The 24,512-nt window shown below is 41.3% G+C and overlaps 1 protein-coding gene across 2 annotated transcripts in view; it reads right to left on the bottom strand.

Annotated features, from left to right (window-relative positions):
- The window catches only part of TUBGCP4 (tubulin gamma complex component 4), a 53,476-nt gene that overhangs the window by 1,211 nt on the left and 27,753 nt on the right, over positions 1-24,512 (bottom strand). For both annotated transcript variants that reach the window (XM_066343291.1, XM_066343290.1), the window contains 8 exons: positions 9,862-9,912; positions 9,327-9,432; positions 7,433-7,540; positions 6,857-6,995; positions 3,564-3,741; positions 2,888-3,022; positions 1,333-1,449; positions 557-696 (listed from right to left, as the gene is read on the bottom strand). In XM_066343291.1, coding sequence (XP_066199388.1) covers positions 557-696; positions 1,333-1,449; positions 2,888-3,022; positions 3,564-3,741; positions 6,857-6,995; positions 7,433-7,540; positions 9,327-9,432; positions 9,862-9,912 — 974 coding nt within the window. The remainder of the gene's footprint in view (positions 1-556; positions 697-1,332; positions 1,450-2,887; positions 3,023-3,563; positions 3,742-6,856; positions 6,996-7,432; positions 7,541-9,326; positions 9,433-9,861; positions 9,913-24,512) is intronic.

Below are 24,512 nucleotides of genomic sequence, written 5' to 3' on the forward strand. Positions count from 1 at the left end.
CCCTCAAAGTTTGACTCTTCTGCTAAAATTGCTTAGGAAAAATCTGCTTGAGGACATTTGAGAGAGAGAAAAGAGAACAATAAAGTGCTTTTTAAAATGGGACAGACTTCTGAAAGAAGCCAAAAACCACTGCGTCTCAGTATTAGATTTAAAGAGTTTAGCGTTAGAACTGTCGGTTCCCCTCTTTCTCAGACAGGGAAACTGTGGGCCCACGAGGCAGGGTGCCGAAGGCTGCAGCTAGTTAATGTCAGAACTGGGAATGGAAGCCACGCTGCTTCCCAGCATAGCAATACACAGCGTAGCCAAGAACTCAAATCCCATCCCAGCCTCAGGAGTTTAGTACTGTATTTAACTATGATGATGACATTTAATGAATACTAATCCACTAAAATTATTAATGATGATCAGACACAGCCCTTTAATTCTTTAAGCCTTAGTTTCCCCGTTTATATGGACTAGATGATGGTTAAAAGTCTGCTTCCAGCTTTGGAATTCTATAGTCATTTTATAAAAGCCACACACACAGTCCACTGAGTTCCCCAATGGTTGTTCCAACCTGCCCAGAGTTCCACCAGCCTGGGTGTAGTATTTGTTATAATCTAGTCGTAACAGTAGTTGAGCCAAATCCGAGTTGATCTGATGATTCCGAACACTGGAGAGAATCTTGAATAGGAGCGAAGACTGGCGGCTAAAGCCCTGCAGAGAGAAGGACTCAAGCTGTCATTTCTCTTGACTCACCAGCTATCCATGTGGAGAGGGGGTAGAGGGTGTTCCTTGGAAGACTTGCTCAAAATTCTATAGCATCACTTGGCCTTCCCACATTTCTATTAGCTCCTAAAATGACTTCTTAGTACTGAGTCCATAGAATGCAAGACTTCTTATGGAAGTACTCTCATTCTTTGTAGGAATTTAGCAGCTGGTTTCAAAATAATATATTCTGTTGTGTACTGGGTTTGGGGAGAGCCTGTGCATTTTTGTTAAAGGGGATAATTATAATCTCAGTGAAATATAGGTTAGTTAAGGAAGTAAGGGGGATGGACATGAAAAAAAAATAGAGGTTGGACAAGAAAAAGTGAGAGCAAAGCCAATGCATATTCAGTGGGCTGAATAAAATAGAGTATTTAGGGCTGAACTATTTTTGAATGCTGAGGTAGCAGATAATTAATTACCTGCTTCAAAATCAACTGATAATATTTTAAATTTGTAACTTCTATGTATATATATTAGGGAAGTACTTTATTGCCTCAAAGGGAAAAATATGGTTCCCCACTGGCAAAGCCCCCTCTACGCTGTGGACAGGGCTGCATGCCTCCACTGGCCAGGCAGACTCACCTTCACCAGGATGCTCAGCTGGGCGGCCCCACGTTCATCCAGTGGGCCCAGGTTCTGACTGACCAGCGAGCAAAAGCTATGACAGAGATCTAGAATTTCATTCAGGCAGTGAAACACCTACCCAGGAAACAAGAGTTGGCATTAGAAAAAAAGATCTGTGAAATTAAAAATTTGGAAAAATACTCTAAGAACTAACTTGTTCTCATGCTCCCACATTGACCTCAGGAGAAACAATGGCCACACTCAAGTCCTACCAAACCTTCCAAATGCAACAGGTATAAACAAACCCTTCCCTTCCTGGCAAAGATGCTGTTTTCTTAGCCACCCCTGCAAAAATCTTCTCCATCCACATTAAACTAGTCATCTTTTCTTGGGCCCACTATGTGTGCTCCTGCTTGAGCTTTGCTTTTAATGTTGTTCTCTACCTGGGATATTCTCCTCCTAATACCAGGACCCACTCCCTTAGTGGAGTGCTCCCTTCCCACCATAGCCTTTAGTGACTCCCTAATTCTCTTTCCTCTATATTATCTGTACTACTCATTTGGCATTTGTTCAGGCCACCTGTGTTGTTACTGATCTGTGTATGTGTGTATGTCCTGTTTCTCCAACTAGATTGTGAGCTCCTTAAGGGCAGAGCCATGATTTATACCTCTTTGTATCCCCAGTGCCTTGCGTACAGTAAACACTCAATAAATATTTAGTGATGACCATCTGCTCTGAGATTCTGCTTTTTCCCAAGTATGCACTCATGCTATACAAAAACAGTCCACCTGTCACAGTTCTTGGTTTTCAATTCACAAAACCCTTTGGAGTGGCATTTACATAACTCACCTCCTCTTTTGTGCAGCAGAATAACAGCCCCAAATATCAGAACAAAAGAGAAGCCTGTAGCACTTGTGGTGTGGTACAACTGAGGAATGACAGCTTACATCGGAGATAAAGTGTAACTGTTATAGTAGAAACTATAAGGGGTCAGAATTAGCTTGTGAGCTTTTTAAAAAAATTCTGGTACCTGGTTCCCACTTCAGGGACCTAATTTAAGTACTCTGGGTCTTAGATTTTTTAAAGCTCCCAGATGATTCCCATGTGGATCAAAGTTGAAAATAACTTCCCTGAAGGAGATACACACATGTACACGTGTATGTACATGTATATACACACACATAGAGAGGGAGACAATACTCCAGTTGTCTGCAAAAACAACTTTCAAACAATTGGCTGATCCTTATCCAAAAGATTTCTAGGAAAGTAAATTCCAAATGCTTTTCACTGGTCTATGGCGTCAGAAAAAAAAATTTTAAATTTCTTAAAATTCTTCCTTCTGAGGGTTAAGCACATATTCTTTCATCTATAGCTGCCCACCACATCCTATGATATATTTAAGAAATTCAAAAACATTTTAGTTCCCTTTTCCCATTTCATAAGTTCTTTGAAATGTTTAAAACTGGAGAGTAAATAATGACTTAATGATAGTTCCTTATTATCCTGGCAACTCAGTGGCTAAGGGAACAGTCGAGCTAGAAGCAGTCTGAGGAAACCAACCAGTCCTACTTACAGGTTTCAACAAGATAAAGGATTGAGCCAACAAATTGCTCAGGAAGTGGTCGTGAGCCAATCGGATGCTTTCAAAGTCTCGGGTAGAATTGATTTGATGAAGCAGCTGTGAGAACTGAGATTCCAGCACATCTACCTGATAGACAGTTACACAGATAACTTCAGCACCTTGCATAACCTGAGTACTCAAGGACATTAAGATGCCCGACAGGATGACATGGAAATTATTTGCCCCCACTCATCCTCCTTCTGTTCAAGCCACTTTAAGACTGACCAAAGAGGCCCTTACAGACCTAGCCTTGTTGCAAGTTACCTGCCTGATTCCTAACTGTCTCTCATGTCTGGGCAGATTCCCCTGCCCCCACCCCCCCAGCCCAATCCCCTCCCACCACATCCTCCCACTGACTGACTTAGGTTAAGTCCCATAGGGTTCCAGAAGTTCTAGCAAACTATAAACAAGGGTCAAGTCAACGATAATTAGACAAAGCATTATTGATAAGGATCCTACCTCCTTATTCTCTTTCATTTTCACTTTCCTCTAAAATGCCAAGAAATATGCCTAGTGATACAATCTGAATTTTTACCAAATGCAGGATTGCAACCCCTCTTCAAAAATCCCTCCCATGTCTTGGACTTCCCTTCACACCCCTTCCTTTCACTCCTCTGTCAGTGCAGACCTGGAGGTAGTACTGCAGATTGTCCACCAAGAACGCCATGTGATTTCTCAAGCGCCACTTGACCGCGTCGGTCTGGTTGGACTTGAGGTGCTTGCGCTGCATCTGCAGGGCCCAGCAGTGCTGCAGCTCGGCTTGTACCCGGCGCACACTCAGTAAGTACTTGAAAACAACGTTGTACCTGGGACAGACACGTTAGGTTGTGCAAGATAAAAACTTCAGTCCCCACTCTCACCCACACAACAGACCCTGGGACTTGGTGCCACCCATCCCTCTCCAAAAGGCAGTTAGGAGATGGCTAGAGATGTGGACAAATACACTGGTTTATTTATATGATAGACTGGTCATCATAGGAACTTCAGCTGTACAATACAACAAAATGACTACCAGTAATATTTTGAATAAAAGTAAATTTCAAAAGATTACATATAGTCTCTTATTCCTGTTTATAATGCTTAAAACAACTAAATAGAAAAAAGTCTACATTGGGGGAATACATATACAGATGTTATGAAACTATATATATGAAAGAAAACATAACATTTAGGCTAGTGGTCAGTTTGTGATGTGGGAGGCAAAGGGCAGCACTGGGAAGACCACACAGGTAGCTGGACATCATCAGTGTTCTAGTGTTTGTGCTGGGAAGTGGATCTATGGTGCATGAGTGTATGTTAAAAAGAAAGGAAGGAGGGTCTTGCAAGGACCTATAATAGGAGTATGTTAGGAACCAAGGATTTTGGTTAATCTGATTTTCCGTCCCTCAAAACCAAAGAGAAAATAAAATTGAGAGCTCCTCTCATGGAGAGCCCTTGCAGCAAGCTTGGGGCTCACTGCCCAGTGTTGAGCTATGGACTGAGAAGACACATGGGAGGAGCAGGGATTCCCAGGAGCATACTTACTTATTCTCAGGTAGGCACGCAGAAGACACTACTCATTTAATTTTAAAAAAATTACCCATTTCTGCCTGACCAGACTGTGGTGCAGTGGATAGAATGCCGAACTGGGATGCTGAGGACCCAGGTTCGAGACCCCGAAGTCGCCAGCTTGACCGTGGGCTCATCTGGTTTGAGCAAAAGCTCACCAGCTTGGACCCAAGGTTGCTGGCTCGAGCAAGGGGTTACTCAGTCTGCTGAAGGCCCACGGTCAAGGCACAATGAGAAAGCAATCAATGAACAACTAAGGTGCCACAACGAAAAACTGATGATTGATGCTTCTCATCTCTCTCTGTTCCTGTCTGTCTGTCCCTATCTATCCCTCTTTCTGACTCTCTGTGTCTCTGTAAAAAAAAAGGAAAAAAATTAAAAAAATAAAAATTACCCATTTCTAATGGAACAACATATTTAAAATAGGACACCTCGTTTGGATTCTGATTTAAATAGACCCAACTATAAAAAGACTTTTTTAGATAACTGGGATAATTTCAATATGGACTGGATATCAGATAATAAGGAATTACTAATTTTATTTATTATTTTTTTATTAAGCAAGAGCACGAGAGGCAGAGAAACAGATTCCCGCACGTGCCCCCACCATGATTCACTTGACATGCTCCCTATCAGTGATGCTCTGTCCATCGTGGCCCTTGCTCTGTTGCTTGGCAACTGAGCTATTTTTAATGCTTGAGGTGGAGGCCATGGAGCCATTCTTAGCATTTGGGGCCAACTTGCTTGAACCAATCGAGCCATGGCTGTGGAGGGAGAGGGAGGGGGGAGGGGTGGGGGTGGAGAAGTAGATGGTTGCTTCTCCTGTGTGCCCTGACTGGAAATCAAACCTGGGACAGTCACATGCCGAGCCTACACTACCATTGAGCCAACCAGCCAAGGCAGGAATTACTAATTTTATTGGGCATGACAATGGGCATTGTAGTTATGTTAAAAAACATGCCTTTCTGAATTGCATAGTGGTGGAACAAAATGACATGTCTAGGATTGCTTGACAGGTACTAGCAAATAAAACAAGTCTCATAATGTGGGTGGTTACTGAAGCTGGATAATGTGTACATGGGAGTTCATTATAGTCCATACTTGTTTTTATTTGGAAATTTTCATAATAAAATGTTTAAAAAATACTGAGTTTGATTTCTTTAAGGTATTCAGAGCATATCAAGTAAGGAGAGGAATAGACTTGGGTCTGTGGGCTCTGAACCTGCCACAGAAGCTTTCCCCTAAACAAGCCTTATATTTTCCAATTTATGCCTAGTCTCTCATGCCCAAGCTTCTCTATCCCTCAAAAGTGTAGGGGGTTGTGAACTGGAAGAGGGGGGACTAAGAGAGACCCATTTGTTCATTTCTCTTTCCTCCATTCCCCTAGCCTGAGCATGACAGCTTCTATCCTCCAGCCACCATGTCAAGTGCTAGAATCTGTGATAGGATTTGGGACATTCCTGAAATGGCTTGGGGGTGGATTTCAGAGGCTACCACCAGTCAAGTATGCTTCTCTTGCTTCCTTTCTCTAGAGCTCTAGTTTCCCTCTGGTTTAGGGACATTAGGTCCTGACAGGGCCAAGCAACAGTACATGGCAGACTCTCAGGGTAAAGACCAAAGCTGATCCAAGAGTCTTACCACCTTGGGGTAACACTTCTTTACTCTGCCCTCCTCCTAGCTTGACTATCTCCAATGCTTCTCCTTGGGGTAATAACCCCAGTGGCTAAAGTCCACAGCAGACACTTCAGCTTAAAAAGTCTTCCCAAGTAAATAAAAAATTTTAAAAGGGAAGAACCTTGCCAGTCTGATGGAATTATCAAAGGCCATACTCAGTGTGGTCAAAGACTGTATGTGCCAGGGGCCACAAACTGGCAGCTGTGAAATGCTTGTTATTTTGTCATTAAAACAAAAAACTCATTTAAAAAAAAATTATTTATTTTGTGACAGAGACAGAAAGAGGGACAGACACACCGGAAGGGAGAGAGATGAGAAGCATCAATTCTTCACTGTGGCTCCTCAGTTTCTCATTTGATTGCTTTCTCATATGTTCTGTGATCAGTGAGCTACAGCAAAGCAAGTGACCCTTGCTCAAGCCAGCGACCTTGGGCTTCAAGCCAGCGACCTTGGGCTCAAGCTGGTGAGCCTTGCTCAAACCAGATGAGCCTGTGCTCAAGCCAGTGACCTCGGAGTTTCAAGCCTGGGTCCTCCACATCCCAGTCTGACGCCCTATCCACTGCACCACCGCCTGATCAGGCAAAAGCCCTCATTATTTTAAGAGTTTGGCTATTATTCTCCCACCAATTCTATTCCTGCTTTGTTCCCTTGGAAGTAAGGTGGGTCATATTTACCTGAGAGAAATTCAGAAATACTCACTTTTCCAAGACAGCAGGAGTGAAGAGAATGTGCAGTGGCCACTGAACTTTGTAGGAAAGGCCTAGGGCTGCCCAGCCCGATGCCGGGGCCTCCCGAGGAGAAGTTTCCCGAGAAGGCCCTTCTCTGGCCTGAGTAGCATCTGTCAAGAAGAGAAGAAAGGATGTCTAGATCAGACTCTGCTAATTTAGAACCAGAGCTTCAACAGGTGAACAGCATTTATGAAGTGAGTGCTCACACAACCTGCAGTGTCAGGGCATAAAGGGGGCAGAAAGAGAGCTTGCAGAGGCAAGGACACTCTATGTGAAGTTCTCATAGGAGGTCCTTTAGCGAATCTTCTTTCAGCAATCAAGTCTGGTGGCTTGATATAAAGACAATTCCAACGGCAAGACACAAACAAAACCCATGGCCTGGGCATTTCCCTCAGCCTCTCTGGACTTCTTTCCCTTTTCTCCTGTATGAAATTTGGGCTACGTGGTTTCTAAGGTCCAAAAGGATACGGTTTCTGTGGAGGTGGATGGAAGCAGAGATGGGAGAAGAGATGACCAGTAGGAACAGAAGCAAGAAAGAATGGCAAACCTTTATGCTCCTTTCCATGGTACTCAATTATTAGGTGCAACAGCGGGAGAAGGTTGTCATCGTCTAGCAACACCTTGTGTGCTGACTGTTGGAAGGCCACATTCACATCTGCAAGAAAGAACACATGGGCTGACATGAATGCCTGGCTACATAACAAACCCAGACTCCTCCGGCTTCCCACCTCTTCCAGACTGCCTAACACTAACAGCTGGACACAGTAGACGTCAGCTGCTTTTGCTGGACTAGCACGTTCCTCCTCCTCTTATTGGTAACAGCATCCTGATTTTCCTTGGAGAATCACCCCTTCCCAGTACAGTGCAGTTGACTGTACCTGATCCTTGGGGTCAGCAGGGGACTCAGGAATGGAATGATTAAATGGAATACAATACTCTACACTATTATGTTTAGAGGTATGAACATGATCCAAGCCAGGCCAATTAAGAGACTATTCAGACTGAAAGAGGACAGCTTTTTGTGGGGGGGTGTGGGCACACACATGTATCTGCAACTGTGATAAACAGGGACTCAGAAGCATGTAAGCTTTGCTGGAGGCCATCCTGCCATGGTATGGAACAGGTCTGTCTGAGAAGGTAGAGGCAAAGATGGAATAACACCAAGTCCTGAAGGTATCATGTGAGCCACTGGATCAAACTCTACCTAAAGCCATCATACCGCTGATCTTTTCAGTTATAAAAATCATTGAATTATTTCCCCACTTTGTTCAAGTGAGTTTGAATTGGATTTTCTGATATTTGCAACCAAAAAAGTTCTATTTAAGTATAGTGCATGTCTATTGTTTTGTAGAGCTAGAAATATAGTAACTCTATCTCCCCCTACCCCATTTCCTTCCTTCTTTCCTTTCCCCCCCTCTCCCTTCACTGTCTTTCTCTTTTTTTTCTTTTTTGTGACAGAGAGAGAGAGAGAGACAGAGAGAGGGACAGACAGGAAGGGAGAGAGATGAGAAGCATCAATTCTTTTTTTTTTTTTTGTATTTTTCTGAAGCTGGAAACAGGGAGAGACAGTCAGACAGACTCCCGCATGCACCCGACCGGGATCCACCCGGCACGCCCACCAGGGGCTACGCTCTGCCCACCAGGGGGCGATGCTCTGCCCCTCTGGGACGTCGCTCTGCGGCAACCAGAGCCACTCTAGCGCCTGGGGCAAGGGCCAAGGAGCCATCCCCAGCGCCCGGGCCATCTTTGCTCCAATGGAGCCTTGGCTGCGGGAGGGGAAGAGAGAGACAGAGAGGAAGGATGGGGGGGTGGGGAAGCAAATGGGCGCTTCTCCTATGTGCCCTGGCCGGGAATCAAACCCAGGTCCCCCGCATGCCAGGCCGACGCTCTACCGCTGAGCCAACCGGCAGGGCCTGGCATCAATTCTTTGTTGAAGCACCTAGTTGTTCACTGATTGCTTTCTCATATGTGCCTTGATAGGGGGCTCCAATAGAGTGAGTGGCCCCTTGCTCAAGCAAGCGACCTTTGGCTCAAGCTGGTCACCTTGAGGTTTCGAACCTGGGTCCTCCACATCCCAGTCTGACGTTCTATCCATTGCGCCACCGCCTGGTCAGGCAACCTAAAGAATCTTAATACAGTAAGTGGCAATAAGTTCCTGTATGTCTCATAAAGAATATATGACTATAATCTGATGAGATAAAATAGCTGGTTTGAAAGCCTGTATGTACCATCTCTTCCAGGAAAGGTCATAAGCCAAGAGGCTGCTCCCAGTGACCTCAGTGTGAAGCCTACCTGAAATGCCCTCCATCTTTGGAAACACTGCTCTGTAACTCACCAGGCTGCTCTTTTGAGAAGCAGGCCTAAATGGTTCAGCAGCAGCAGCCAAGAAATACCCTACAACTTCAGTAAGCCGGTAATCCTCAGGCCCACAGGGCAATTACCATGTTCCGTTACTGCAGTGGGTGGTGTTTTTAACATGTGCTGAGCCGTGTCAATGAAGGCCTGAAACAGTTCTCCACGTCCCAGAAGGTAAAAGTCTTTAATGATCTGCAGAAAGAATTTCAATTTACAATTTGGTAATCCAGTAGGGTCATGAGCCCCTCACTATCTTATTGGAATTACACACATAATTTCCAAATCTCATGAATTTGAGCTAACCTACAAAAGGATATACAGACTTTTGGCATCTTAAAGGGGCATATTTAGTAATCCCCTCAATGGCAGGATGTCCGGTGTGTCTTTGGATTCATCTTTTCAGTGAAAACAGTTATGCCAGAAGAAAGTTAACAGCTAAAGGTTTGTACTGCAGTAACTTTGTAGTATTAGGTGGAGTTGGCCCACATGGCTGAGGACATATCAGGCCACTCTAGAAATCTGGGTATGTACAGGCAGCCAGTGCTCCCAGGAGAGGCTAGAGAATGAAGTCACTGCCGACCAGCATCACTTTATGAGTGAATAGAATTGCTAAGCTCTTACCTTCAGCTGACCCAGTAAATCTGACTCTTCTACCATCAACTTCCAGAGATGCTGTGAAAAGAACCAACAAAACAGGGACAAAATTTCATTATGAAAACTTCTGTAAAATATGGTATTATACAATCCTAGCAATATATTGAAAAAAGAATGTAAACCATGACCAAATTGTGTTAAATCCAGTAATGAAAGGGTAGTTTAACAGTAAAACAGTACATAGAAATGGAAATGTTCTGAAATAGTGATGACTACATATTGTAAATACAGCTAGTGCTCGACTTACGACCACGATTGGTTCCAACAGACCGGTCATAACACGATTTGGTCGTAAGTTGAGTAGGCTATAAGTACAGTACTGTGAAATGATGTTATAAAAATCTTTAAGTCATATTTTATCATAATTTTCTTTGTTCATTTTATGCCATTTGTATCATGTCTATACCATTTTGTTTCTTATTTTTACATTTGTCAGGTTTGAAACACTACATTACCAGTACAACTGGTTTAATATTTGCAAAACATACAAAATTACAAAATACAGGTGCATGCAAAAATACAAAATACAGGTGTAAAAAATACCATAGGAAACATTTTCCCAATTGCAAAACATATCAAAATATATAAACACATACAAAACATTTTATTAGCCGCTGGTGCTTGGCTGTGGATCATTGATGTGGTCATCTGAGGCAGCAGTTGGAGTTACCGGAGTTGGTTTTTTCATAAACATGTGCGATCACATTCACTTTCTTTCCTCCTTCATACTTGTTCATTGATTGCTTTTTCATATGTGCCTTGACCAGGGGGTTACAGCAGAGTGAGTGGCCCCACTCACAGCAGAGCCCAGTGACCTTGGGCTCAAACCAGCGACTATGGGGTCATGTCTATGATCCCATGCTCAAGTCAGCACCCCTGCACTCAAGCTGGTGAACCCATGCTCAAGTTGGATGAGCCTGCGCTCATTTTCGTGTCAAGATCGATGGCCTTTCTTTCCTTCTTGGCAGGCTGAGGTGTAGACAAAGACAATTTCCTCTTGGTAGACATCTTGGGAGGGGTTTGATGAAAACTATCCAAGACACAAAACACAAATTGCTGTACCAAGTCTGGGATAACAGTTGAAATGGTGCACGCGGAGATGGTAGTGCTGCTGGAAGCTGGTCCGCACTGTCGTACACCCAGCTGGGCAACGCTTGCGCTGCCAGACACGGAGCAGTCATGGCTAGCGATTCTGGTTGTAAAGTCGAATGGTCGTAAGTTGCATAGGTCATAAGTCGATCAATATCTGTACACCGAAGTCCACTAAATTTGTATACTACTTTTAAATGGTGCAAATGGTGTTATTAGAATTTTATCTCAAAAAATTAAATATGAATATAATTAAGATCAAAAAAGAAAAACCATATCACTTCAATAGATGCAAAAAAAAAAAACATTTGATAAAAGTTAACATCCATTCATGATTTTAGAAAAAAAGGAAAAAAGGAATAGAACAAAACTTATTCTTAGAAAGAGTATATACCAGCCCTGGCTGGTTGGCTCAGCGGTAGAGCGTCGGCCTGGCGTGCGGGGGACCTGGGTTCGATTCCCGGCCAGGGCACATAGGAGAAGTGCCCATTTGCTTCTCCACCCCCACCCCCTCCTTCCTCTCTGTCTCTCTCTTCCCCTCCCGCAGCCAAGGCTCCATTGGAGCAAAGATGGCCCGGGCACTGGGGATGGCTCCTTGGCCTCTGCCCGAGGTGCTAGAGTGGCTCTGGTCGCGGCAGAGCGACGCCCCAGAGGGGCAGAGCGTCGCCCCTGGTGGGCATGCCGGGTGGATCCCGGTCGGGCGCATGCGGGAGTCTGTCTGCTTGTCTCTCCCCGTTTCCAGCTTCAGAAAAAATACAAAACAAAAAAAAAAGAAAAAAGAGTATATACCAAAAACCCACAGCAAACAACCTAGTTCATGTAAAGGAAATTCCTTTAAAGTTATTCAAAATTATACTAAAGACTTTGCCAATGCAGTAAGATACGTGTGTATGTGCGTGCGCGCACACACACACACACACACACACACATCTCTCTGGAAAGGAAAAACAGAACTTATTAACAGATGATATCTGCATAGAAAATCCAAGAGAACTGATATACAGATTATTAAAACTACTAAGAGAATTCAGCAAGATTAAGGATTAATATACAAAAATCAACAGAAAGTAAATCATTTACCAACATGACAGGTAAATCATGCCAAGGATTTGTTCAGTGAAGTAATCAAGATTGATTCAGGGTGTCTGGAATCTCCATCCTGGCACTCATGCCCTCCTCTCTCTTTCTGATTGGAACTGACATAGATTATGAACTGGCCTTTGGCGTTACTCTTAATACTCATTACTAGACAAAGTATCTGACATCTCCCAGGGAATATAAGCACACAGGTTAAAATAACTAGACGTGCGAAGAGTTAAAGAAATATAACTGTCTGACCAGTGATGGCACAGTGGATAGAGCATTGACTTGGGACGCTGAGGTCCCAGGTTCAAAACCCCAAGGTCTCCGATTTGAGCGCGGGGTTACCGGTTTGAGTGTGGGGTTACCAGCTTGAGTGTGGTATCTTCAAAATGAGCCCAAGGTCATTGGCTTGAGCCCAAAGTCACTGGTTCGAGTAAGGGGTCACTGGCTCTGCTTGAGCCCCCCAGGTCAAGGCATGTATGAGAAGCAATCAATGAACAACTAAAGTGACACAACTATGAGTTGATGCTTCTCATCTCTCTCCCTTCCTGTCTCTCTCTCTTAAAAAAAAGAAAAAGAAATACAACAGACTAGATAACACACTCCATCTGAAGCAGAAGTTTCAGAACAGACTGAATGGATTCTATGCTTTGTCACACAGCTCTCCTCTCTAAGACTGAGCTACCCCAGCTATTGGGAGTATTGCCATTGTTGGCCCTCCACAAACTGCCTTTGGCTAAAGGGAGCTTCCTCACCCATGGTTCCTCTCCCTGAGCAGAGCCCACATCTAATTTCTGAGGCAGATATGAAATGTCATAGCCCTCGAACCTAAACTTAGGACATCTCTGAAGAGCCATTCTAGTTTCAGAACTCTGTATAGGATTGGCCAAGGCTTCTGCTGCAACTACTTCAGTTGACCTTTTCTCTCTGCTCAATCCTGCTGCCCTCACTTCTTGCTACCAAATTTCAGTCTTAGAATCTGTTTCCTGGGAAATCTGACCTATGACCAAAAGTTTTAAATACTCTTGATAAAAGTGCTTAAAGAGATAAGGACAATAGCAACATACAAAAAAGAAATAATAAAAAAGAACCAAGTTGCTGGAACAACTGGATATCCACATGCAAAAAATTAAAAATCATCTTATACCTTGTACTACATATAAAAATTAACTCAAAATGATCACAAACTTAATAGTAAAACTGAAAACTGTTACATCCCAGGAGACAGACCACAGCAAACCCAAAGTGAATTTTATAAGTTTTATTGCAAACCTGTGCAGGGACTGCAGGCAACCATGCAAGGGAACACTGCAGCCCCGAGCTTCTAAAATGGCTCCTTTTTATAGGGTGGCTATCTAGGCTGAGCAAGCAAGCAGCGTTTACAAGGGCGGGAGAGGTGCGGTTAGCTGACCTCATTCTTGGCTAAGTCTCTAGGGTAGGGGCTTCCTTGATCTGGGTACATAGAGTTCAGTGGGAAATATTGCTACATTTCTAATGGTTTTTTATCTTTTGCCTCCAGCCATGTACTGGATGTACTCAGTTTTCATGGCTGGTGGCCTGCACCACTTGTCCTAAGATGTCACAAAAACTACAAATTTTCTAGAACAAAGCAGAAAAATTTTTGTGACCTTGGGTTAAGAAAAGGTTTCTTAGGCACAATACCAAAAGCATGATCCACAAAAGAATAAAAATTGATAAATCAGAATTAATCAAAATAAACTTCTGCTCTTTGGAAGACAGTGTTAAGAGAATGAAAAGATAAGTCAAAGAAGACATTCTAGGAGAAATATAGTATTTGTAAGTCACGGCCTGACCTGTGGTGGTGCAGTGGATAAAGCGTAGACCTGGAAATGCTGAGGTCGCCAGTTCGAAACCCTGGGCTTGCCTGGTCAAGGCACATATGGGAGTTGATGCTTCCAGCTCCTCCCCACCTTCTCTCTCTGTCTCTCTCCCTCCCTCTCTGTCTCTCTCTCTTCCTTTCTCTCTCCTCTCTAAAATGAATAAATAAAATTTTAAAAAAAAGTATTTGTAAGTCACATATTAAAGGACTTACATCTAGAATAAAGAATTCTCAAAACTCAATAGTAAGGCCTGACCAGGCAGTGGCGCAGTGGATAGAGCATCGGACTGGGATGCAGAGGACCCGGGTTCGAGACCCCGAGGTCACCAGGTTGAGTGCGGGCTCATCTGGTTTGAGCAAAGCTCACCAGCTTGGACCCAAGGTCACTGGCTCGAGCAAGGAGTTACTCGGTCTGCTGAAGGCCCACTGTCAAGGCACATATGAGAAAGCAATCAATGAACAACTAAGGTGTCGCAACAAAAAACTAATGATTGATGCTTCTCATCTCTGTCCATTCCTGTCTGTCTGTCCCTATCTATCCCTCTCTCTCTCGCTCTCTCTCTGTGTCTCTGTAAAAAGAAACACAAAAAACCTCAATAGTAAGGAAACAAAACAAAAACAATAAAAATAGATAAGTGAACAGATGTCACCAAAGAAGATACATGGAAGGCAAATAAGAATATACAAAACATTAACATCATTAGTCAATAAGAGAATGAAAATTGAGACTATAATGAGGGAGCTCTGGTCAGGTAGCTCGGTTGGTTAGAGCATCATCTCTATACACCAACGTTGCAGGTTCAATCCCAAGTCAGGGCACATACAAGAATCAACCAATGAATGCCCAACTAAGTGGAACAACACATTCTCCCCACACCCTTCTCTTTCTCTCCTCTTACTCTCTCAAATCAGTAAATCAAAAATTAAAATAAAAAAGTAAACTACAATGAGGACATAATTCAAATATTTATCAACAGATGAAGGGAAAACACGTTGTGATGAACAATGGGGTACTACTCAGCATTAAAAAGAAATAAACTACTGATACATTACATGCACTATGGACCAGTCTTAATTATGCTGAGTAAAAGAATAAACTTAACCAAGGAAGTGAGAAATATGTACAAAAATACCCCACAAGACTTTGTCAAAAGAAATAAAAAACAGCACAAACTGAAAGACATTTCATGTTTGTGGATCAGAAGAATTAATAGTTAAAATGTCCATAATATCCAAAGTCATCTATAGATTCAATGTGATCCCTATCGAAATTCTAAAGGCATTCTTCACAGAAAAAAAGGATTAAAAAATTTGTATGGAACCACAAAAGACCCCAAATAGCCAAAGCAATCCTGACAAAGAATAAATCCAGAGAGAGAGGCATCATACATCCTGATTTCAAACTATACTCCAAAGCTATAGTAATTAACAGTGTATGGTACTGGCATAAAAACAGACAGAGACCAATAGAACAGAACAGAAAGTTCAGAATTAAATCCCCAAATATATGGTCAACTAATATTTGACAAGGGAACCAAGAATATCTTATGAGGAAAAGATAGTCCCTTTAATAAATGGTGCTATGAAAACTGGATAAACACATACATAAAAATAAAATTGGATTCCTCTCTTACCCCATACACAAAAATAAACTCAAAATGGGTAAGGACTTAAACATAAGACCTACTACATAAAATTCCTAGAAGAAAATGTAGGAAAGAACTCCTTGATATTCATCTTGGCAATGATTTTTTGGATAGAACACCAAAATCACAGACAAAAGAAATAATCAACAAAATGAAAAGGCACTTACAGAATGAGAGAAAATATATGCAACCCCTATCTGTAATAAGGGGTTAATATTCAAAATATCTTAATAAAAGTCATACAACTCAATAACAAAAAGAAATCCTCAACCCAGTTAACTATTGGGCAGAGGAACTAAACACACCTTTTTCCAAAGAAGACATCCAAAAGGTTAACAGGTACATGAAAAGATGCTTAACCACACTAATCATCATGGAAATGCAAGTCAAAACCAGAATGAGCTATCACCTCACACCTGTAAAAATGGCTATCATCAGGAATAAGAAATGCTGGTAAGAATTCAGAGAAAATAAAACCTTTGTATTCTGCCTGACCAGGCAGTGGCACAGTGGATAGAGCATTGGATTGGGATGCAGAGGACCTGGGTTCGAGACCCTGAGGTCACCAGCTTGACCGTGGGCTCATCTGGTTTGAGGAAAAGCCCACCAGCTTAAACCCAAGGTCGCTGGCTCCAGCAAGGGGTTAATCGGTCTGCTGAAGGCCTGCGGTCAAGGCACATATGAGAAAGCAATCAATGAACAACTAAGGTGTTGCAACGTGCAATGAAAAACTAGTGATTGATGCTTCTCATCTCTCTCCATTCCTGTCTGTCTGTCCCTGTCTATCCCTCTCTCTGACTCACTCTCTGTCTCTGTAAAAAATAAATAAATAAATAAAAAACAAAACAAAAAAAAAACCCTTTGTATTCTGTTGATGGGACTATAAGTTAGTTTAGCAACTATGGAAAACAGTATGAAAATTTCTCAAATAATTAAAAAACAAAATTATTGTATGACTCAGCAGCTCCACTGCCAAGTATTTATCTGAAGAAATCCAAAACACCAATTTGAAAAGACATATGCACCCCGACGTTCATTACAACATTATTTACAATAGCCCAGGTATGGAAGCAACCTATGTACCTATTGACAGATGAGCGAATAAAGAAGTGGTACATACAATGGAATATTATTCAGCCATAAAAAAGAATAAAATTTTGCATTTGCCAAGGGGATTAAAGGCAAAAATAAATAAATGGGACTATATCAAACTAAAAAGCTTCTGCACAGCAGAAGAAACCAACAACAAAACAAACAGGCAGCCAACTAAATGGGAGATATTTGCAAACAGCAGCTCCAATAAGGGGTTAATATCCAAAATATATAAAGAACTCACAAAGCTCAGCAACAAACAAGCAATAATCCAATTGAAAAATGGAGAGAGGAAAGGCCCTGGCAGGTTGGCTCAGTGGTAGAGCATCAGCCCACGTGTGGAAGTCCCAGGTTCGATTCCCGGCCAGGGCACACAGGAGAAGCACCCATCTGCTTCTCTACCCTTCCCCCTTTACTTTCTCTCTCTCTCTCTTCCCCTCCTGCAGCCAAGGCTCCACTGGAACAAAGTTGGCCCAGGTGCTGAGGATGGCACATGGCCTCTCCTCAGGTGCTAAAATGGCTCCAGTTGCAACAGAGCAACGCCCCAGATGGGCAGAGCATCACCCCCTAGTGGGCTTGCCAGGTGGATCCTGGTGGGGCATAAGTGTGTCTGTCTCTCTGCCTCCCTGCTTTTCATTTCAGAAAAATACAAAAAAAAAAAAAAAGGAGAGAGGACATGAACAGACACTTCTCCCAAGAGGACGTATAGATGACAAACAGATATATGTAGAGATGCTCACCTTCACTATCTATTCACAAAATGCAAATCAAAACTACAATGAGATACCACCTCATACCTGTTATATTGGCTATTACCAACAAGACAGATAATAACAAGTGTTGGAAAGGCTGTGGAGAAAAAGGAACCCTCATTCACTGCCAGTGGGAATGCAAATTAGTACAACCATTATGGAAGAAAGTACAGTGACTCCTCAAAAACTTAAGAATAGAACTACCATATGACTGAGCAATCCCTCTCCTGGGTACCTACTCCCAAAATTCAAAAACATTGGTACACAAAGACACATGTAGCCCCATGTTCATCGCATTATTCACAGTGGACAAGACATGGAAACAACCAAAGTGTCACTTGATAGAGGATTGGATAAAGAAGATGTGGTGCATATATACAATGGAATACAGCCATAAGAAATGATGACATATTGCCATTTATGACAACATGGATGGGCCTTGAGAACACTATACTGGATGAGATAGATATATCAGAAAAAGCTAAGAACTGTATGATTTCACACATAAGTGGGCTATAAAACTGAAATTCATGGACATAGATAAAACTGAAGTAGTTACTAGGTGAGAAGAATGTGGGGGAGGGGTGGGAGGAAGGGAGCGAAGAGGAACAAATATAGTGATCAAAAATGATTTGACTTAGCCTGACCAGGCAGTGGCACAGTGGATAGTGTCAGACTGGGATGTAGAGGACCCAGGTTCAAGACCCCGAGGTCGCCAGCTTGAGCGCAGGCTCATCTGGTTTCAGCAAAGCTCACCAGCTTGGACCCGAGGTCGCTGGCTTGAGCAAGGGGGTTTCTTGTCTGCTGAAGGCCCAGTCAAGGCACGTATGAGAAAGCAATCAGTGAAAAACTAAGGTGTCGCAACAAAAAACTAATGATTGATGCTTCTCATCTTTCTCCGTTCCTGTCTGTCTGTCCCTCTCTCTGACTCTCTGTCTCTGAAAAAAAAAATGATTTGACTTTGGGTGAGGGGTATACAACATAATCAACAGTTCAAATGCTATAGAAACGTTTACCTGAAACCGATATACTCTTATTGATCAATGTCACCTTGTTAAATTTCTTTTTTTATTCAGTGAGAGGGGGGGAGGTAGAGACGGACTCCCGCACAGACCCCAACCAGGATCCATCCAGCAAGCCCACTAGGGGGTGATGCTGTGCCCATCTGGGGTGTTGCTCTGTTAGAGCTCTTTTTAGCCCCTGAGACAGAGGCCATGGAGCCATCCTCAGTGCCCAGGGCCAACTCACTCCAATTGAGCCATGGTTATAGGAGGGGAGGGATAGAGAAAGAGAGAGAGAAGCAAGAGGGGGAGGGGTAAAGAAGTAGATGGGCACTTCTTCTGTGTGCCCTGACTGGGAATTGAACCCAGGACATTCACACACCTGGCCGACACACTACCACTGAGCCAACCAGCCAGGGCCTTGATTTTCTTTAAAAAAAAAAATGGGCATTTGTGACAACATGGATGGACCTCTTAGAGGTTATTATGCTAAATGAAATAAGTCAGACAGAGAAAGATAAATACAACATGATTTCACTTCTATGTGGAATTAAAAAAACAAAAATGAACAAGTAAAACAGAAACAAACTCATAGATACAGAAAACAAATCGATGGTTGCCAGATGGAAGGGTCATTGAGAGGATGGATAAAAAAAAGAAGGGACTAAGATGTACAAATTGGTAATTATAAAAACAGTCACTGGGATGTAAAGTATAGCATAGGGAACATAATAATATTGTAGTAACTGTATGGTGTTAGATGGGCATTAGTTTTTATCAGGGTGATTACTTTGTAGTTATGTAATGTCTAGTCACTATGTTGTACACCTGGAACTAATATAATATTGTATGTTAACTGTAACTAAAAAAAAAAAATGGTATGTTTAGGATACTTTGAGAAGAGTCTTATTTCAGGGAATGAATGTGACAGCTCTTCTGTAGTACATTCAGAAAAGTGTTTACAATAGCATGTATTAACAATGGTTATATAAGTGTTCTGTGTAAGCTAAGGGAGAAAAGGAATAAACTATTGATATATGTAACATGGATTTATCTCAAAATAATATTGAGTAAAAGAAGCCTGACCCACCTCCCACCAAAAGAAAGAGCACATATTGTTTGATTCTATTTATATAAAACCTAGACTATACAAACTAATCTATAGTGATAGATTACATGACAGATCAGTGGTTGCTTGGGAGAGGGAGGGTAAGAAGGGTGAGATAAAAGCACATGGAAAGGTTGAAAATAAGGGATGGAAGACATATCAGGTAAATATGACCTGAAAGAAAGCTGAATAGTGATAATAACTAATAAAATAAAAACAAGATAGAATTAAAGTCAAAATATACTATATACATATATAAATGTTATAAAGAGGACATAATGTATACATAAAAAATAAATATATATTCCTTATAAATACATACATGCCTAACATATAACTTGAAAATGAAGAATTAGAACATACATAGAACTCTACACTCAGCAAAGAATATACATTCTCTGGCACACGGAGAGCAATTAAAAGCAAAGAAAAGACCTGCGAATAGTCCATAAAGGAAGCTTCACTAAATTCCAAAGAACTAATATATAGACTATATTCTCCAATAAAATTAAAACTTAATAAATCCCTTGAATTAAAAAGAAAATCATAAAATTAAAATTTATTTAGAACAGAATGATAATGAAAACACTACACAGGCCAAAAACTTGTGCCAAAATAAAAGCAAAGCAACATTAAAGTTTTATATATATTTCTTAGGAAACAAAGATTAAAAATAGAAGCATCAAGCTTCACTGTATGAAACTGGAAGAGAGTAACAGAAAACTCAAAAAAACAAGAAGAAAAAAATAATAATAAAGATAAAGGCAGATATCAGTAAAATGGAGGAAAAAATAAAGAAGATTAATAAAAAGAAAAGCTGGTTCTTGAAAAGATTAATAAAACTAAACAATAAAAGAGAAGATTGAAATAAGACAGTAAAACAAATAGCTATAGACAAGCAAAAATTTTTTTAAAAAAATTAAATCTAGATGAAACGGGTATGTGCCTAAAAGAAGTAGAAAATATCAAAACTGGTATAAGAAGAAATAAATGTCTTGACTAGATTAATAGGTTTTAAATGCACTGAAGATTTCTCCTCCTAAAAAAACCTGGCTTAGATAATTTTTCAAGTAACTTCAAACTTTCAGTACAATTCCTGTTTTATATTAATTGTCCTAAAAAATGGAAAGAGTGACAGTTCATTTTATGAAGTTTACATAATAATCTTCTTTCTACAACCACATAAATATAATAATAGTAAATGTAGATGCAAAAATTCCAAATATTGTATGGGCTAACCAAATCCAACAGTATATTAAAACAAAACATCACATTCAAGTATGGTTTATCTTAGGAAGATTCAATATCTGAAAAAAACAACCAGCAATTTAACATAGGAATAAAGGAGAAAAAGAACCCAGAGAAACTGCACCTAATTGATACAGAAAAAGCAGTTGATAAAATTCAATATCTATTTATGATAAAAATCTCATAGTAAACTATGAGAAGATAATTATTTATTTTTACAGGGACAGAGAGAGAGTTAGAGAGAGGGACTAATAGGGACAGACAGGAACGGAGAGAGATGAGAAGCATCAATAATTAGTTTTTTGTTGAGCATTGCAACACCTTAGTTGTTCATTGATTGCTTTCTCATATGTGCCTTGACCACGGGCCTTCAATAGACTGAGTAACCCCTTGCTCGAACCAGCGACCTTGGGTCCAAGTTAGTGAGCTTTTTTTGTTGTTGTTGTTCAAGCCAGATGAGCCCGCGCTCAAGCTGGCAACCTCGGGGTCTTGAACCTGGGTCCTTCTGCATCCCAGTCCAACGCTCTATCCACTGCGCCACTGTCTGGTCAGGCGAGAAGATAATTTTTAAAATTTGATAAACTAAGCCTGACTTGTGGTGGTGCAGTGAATAAAGTGTCTATCTGAAATGCTGAGGTCGCTGGTTTGAAACCCCAGGTTTGCTTGGTCAAGGCACGCACATACCAGAAGCAACTACTATGATACCACTGAGTGGATGCTTCCTGCTCCTCCCCGCCCTTTCTCTCTCTACTTTCTAAAATCAATAAATAAAATCTTTAAAAAACAAAGGTATAAACTTGTTTAAAAATATTTTTGCTAAACATATGGGCCAAAAGCCCAAAGCAATCATTATAGTAATAAAACTTTAGATGCAATATCTTTAAGAATTAATGAATCAAGGATGCTCATTATCATCTGTTTAACACAATATATATAAACTATCACTCTAGCTGTTTAATGCTGTATTAGAGATCCTACCGAAGATTATTAGAAAAAAAAGTTTATAAATTGGAAAATTGGAAGCTCAGTTATTTAGAGTGTTGTCCTGATACACCAAGGCTGCAGATCCCCAGTCAGGGCACATACAAGAATCAACCAATGAGTGCATAAATAAGTGGAACAACAAATTGATGTTTCTCTGTCTCCCTTCTTTTCTCTCTTTAAAAAAAAAAAATAGGTGGCAAGTTGTAAAACTTTTATTGTTTCCAAATGATATAATCATTACTTAGAAAATCAATAGCATCAACACAAACTATTAGAATAAAAGACTTCAACAAGTTGCCAGGCATAAGATTAAACTCCAAAAATTAATACCACCATTTTTCTATGTAAGCAGTAACCAACTAAAAATTATATTAAAATAACAAAAAAACTATTACATATCTAGGAATTAATTTTTAAAATCTTTTTTGTTGATGTACTGAAAAGTACATACAGAAAAGTACATAAATCATAAGTTCACAACTTGAAGAATTTTCAAATTGAGCACACCTTTCTAACCAGCATCTGAAAGCCGCACTCGTGCCCTTTTCCATTGACCAAGGGCAAACACATCCTGACATCTAACACCAGATTTTTTCTGCCTGTTTTTGAACTTTATATACCTTGATTTACATAGTATGTATACTTTTTAATTGACTTTATTGGGGTGACACCGCTTAACATAATTAGGTTTCAGGGGCCCAATTCTACAACACATCTCTGTATACCATATGGTGTGTTCATTCCCCCAAGTCAAGTCTTCATCCATCACCATTTATCTCCTCTATATCTTCCTCCACCTCCCCCTGCTCCCAGCAAGTAGGTATACGCTTTTTAAAAAAGGAGAGAAAGATCCAAAAGAGGGTGAGTACATGTACTGGCAACACACTCCCCCTTTCCCTCCAGATACAATGTATTTCCTTTCATTACCATAAACTGATATAACTTTCACTTTTTTCACAATTTCAAGTATTTTATTATCTGGAAATTGTGTTGTTTTCTCATCAAGTTTGGAAAAAATTCCATAATTTCAAAGTCTTAACCCTTACCAGTAGCTCCATGTAGCTTATTTATACAGCTCACATAATTCACTCAAAGAAATTCCTCTGAGACTAATGGGAGACTATCTTGTACAGATGCCAACTGAGTTTACAGTGCGACTGGACAAAGCTATCTTTTGTTGCTATGCTGTATGATTGTTGGATCACGATTTTTAGGATGCTTATATTAATGCTCAATGTGCATCTGTGGGGAAGCTGGTCTCCTCAGAATTGGTAAACAGCCTGAACATGATGGAGTCAGTATGGACAGATCTGCTATGTTAGATCCAGCCATTCATGACCAAAGGAAACCTCCCTGTAATCATGGTTGGGTGCCACTTTTGTATTATTTTACTATAAAACGCCTGCACAGTGTGTCAGGCTGCTGCTTCTGCCGTCTGTGGTTGCTGCGGCCATACTATTGAATACTATTGTTGCTGCCGCCGCACAATAAAGCATGGCCTATCTGCCTACACAGCTCCATGCGTCTTCTTTCAGCTCCCAGACTCTCACAGCCGTCTGTCCCTCGCCTCCAAACTCGGACCCAACAGCATTCATGCAAATGGCCAAGTGGCTTTGTGAACTCAAGTTCTTTCCTCTCATTTATTTTGTTCTCTTGACACTTTTGTGGAAACTAACTAGCTTGATAAAAATTTTTATAAAAATGTGTATAATACTGTTATAAACCTTTTGCAAAAACAACATATTCAGTATAAAAAGTTTACCATTTAAAGTCACTAGAGTTTGAGCCCTAACTGGTTGGCTCAGTGGTAGAGTGTTGTCCCGGCATGTGGAAGTCCTGAGTTAGATTCCCAGGTTTGACTTGGTCAGGGTACACAGGAGAGGCAACCATCTGCTTTCCCACTCCTCCCCTTCCCCCCTCTCTCTCTCCCTCTCTCTCTCTGTCTCTTTCCTTCCTTCCGGCAGCCATGGCTGGAATGGTTCGAGCAATTTGGCCCCAGGTGCTGAGGATGGCTCCATGGCCTCGCCTTAGGCACTGAAATAGCTCAGTTGCCCAGCAACAGAGCAACAGCCCCATGTGGGCAGAGCATTGCCCTGTAGGGGGCTTGCTGGGTGGATCCCAGTTGGGGCACATGTGGGAATCTGTCTATGCCTCCCTGCCTCTCACTTAAAAAAAAAAAAGTCACCTGAGTTTGGATTATTTAAGTATTTTCAATCCAGCTGAGACAATGGTTCACAATAATACCGTTCAAAAAATGTCTATTTGCAGGCCCTGGCTGGTTGGCTCAGTGGTAGAGAGTTGGCCTGGTGTGTGAAAGTCCTGGGTTTGATTCCTGGTCAGGGTCCACAGGAAAAGTGACCATCTGCTTCTCTCCTTCACCCTCCCCCCCTTCTCCTCCTGCAGCCATGGCTCAAATGGTTCAAGCAAGTTGGTTCCATGGCCTCATCTCAGGTACTAAAATAGCTTGGTTGCCAAGCAATGGAGCAGCAGCCCCAAATCGGCAGAACATCGCCTGTAGGAGGCTTGCCGGGTGGATTCTGGTTGGGGCACATGTATGGCCTGTCTCCTGCCTCTCACTTAATAAAAAAAAGAAAAAAAGAAAAGTCTATTCATTACAATTCTAAAACATTTAAAGGGTCTGCGCTTCCATTATTTTGTCTATCATTGTTGCAAACTGAAAATATAATTTCTAGCAATATGTGCATTTCAAAATTTCAGCAGAAAAAAACCCAATTTTGAAATATTATTCATTCAATAAAATTTTACTTTTCGTTT

This window comes from Saccopteryx leptura, chromosome 6 (assembly GCF_036850995.1).
Source record: "Saccopteryx leptura isolate mSacLep1 chromosome 6, mSacLep1_pri_phased_curated, whole genome shotgun sequence".
NCBI lineage: Eukaryota > Metazoa > Chordata > Mammalia > Chiroptera > Emballonuridae > Saccopteryx > Saccopteryx leptura.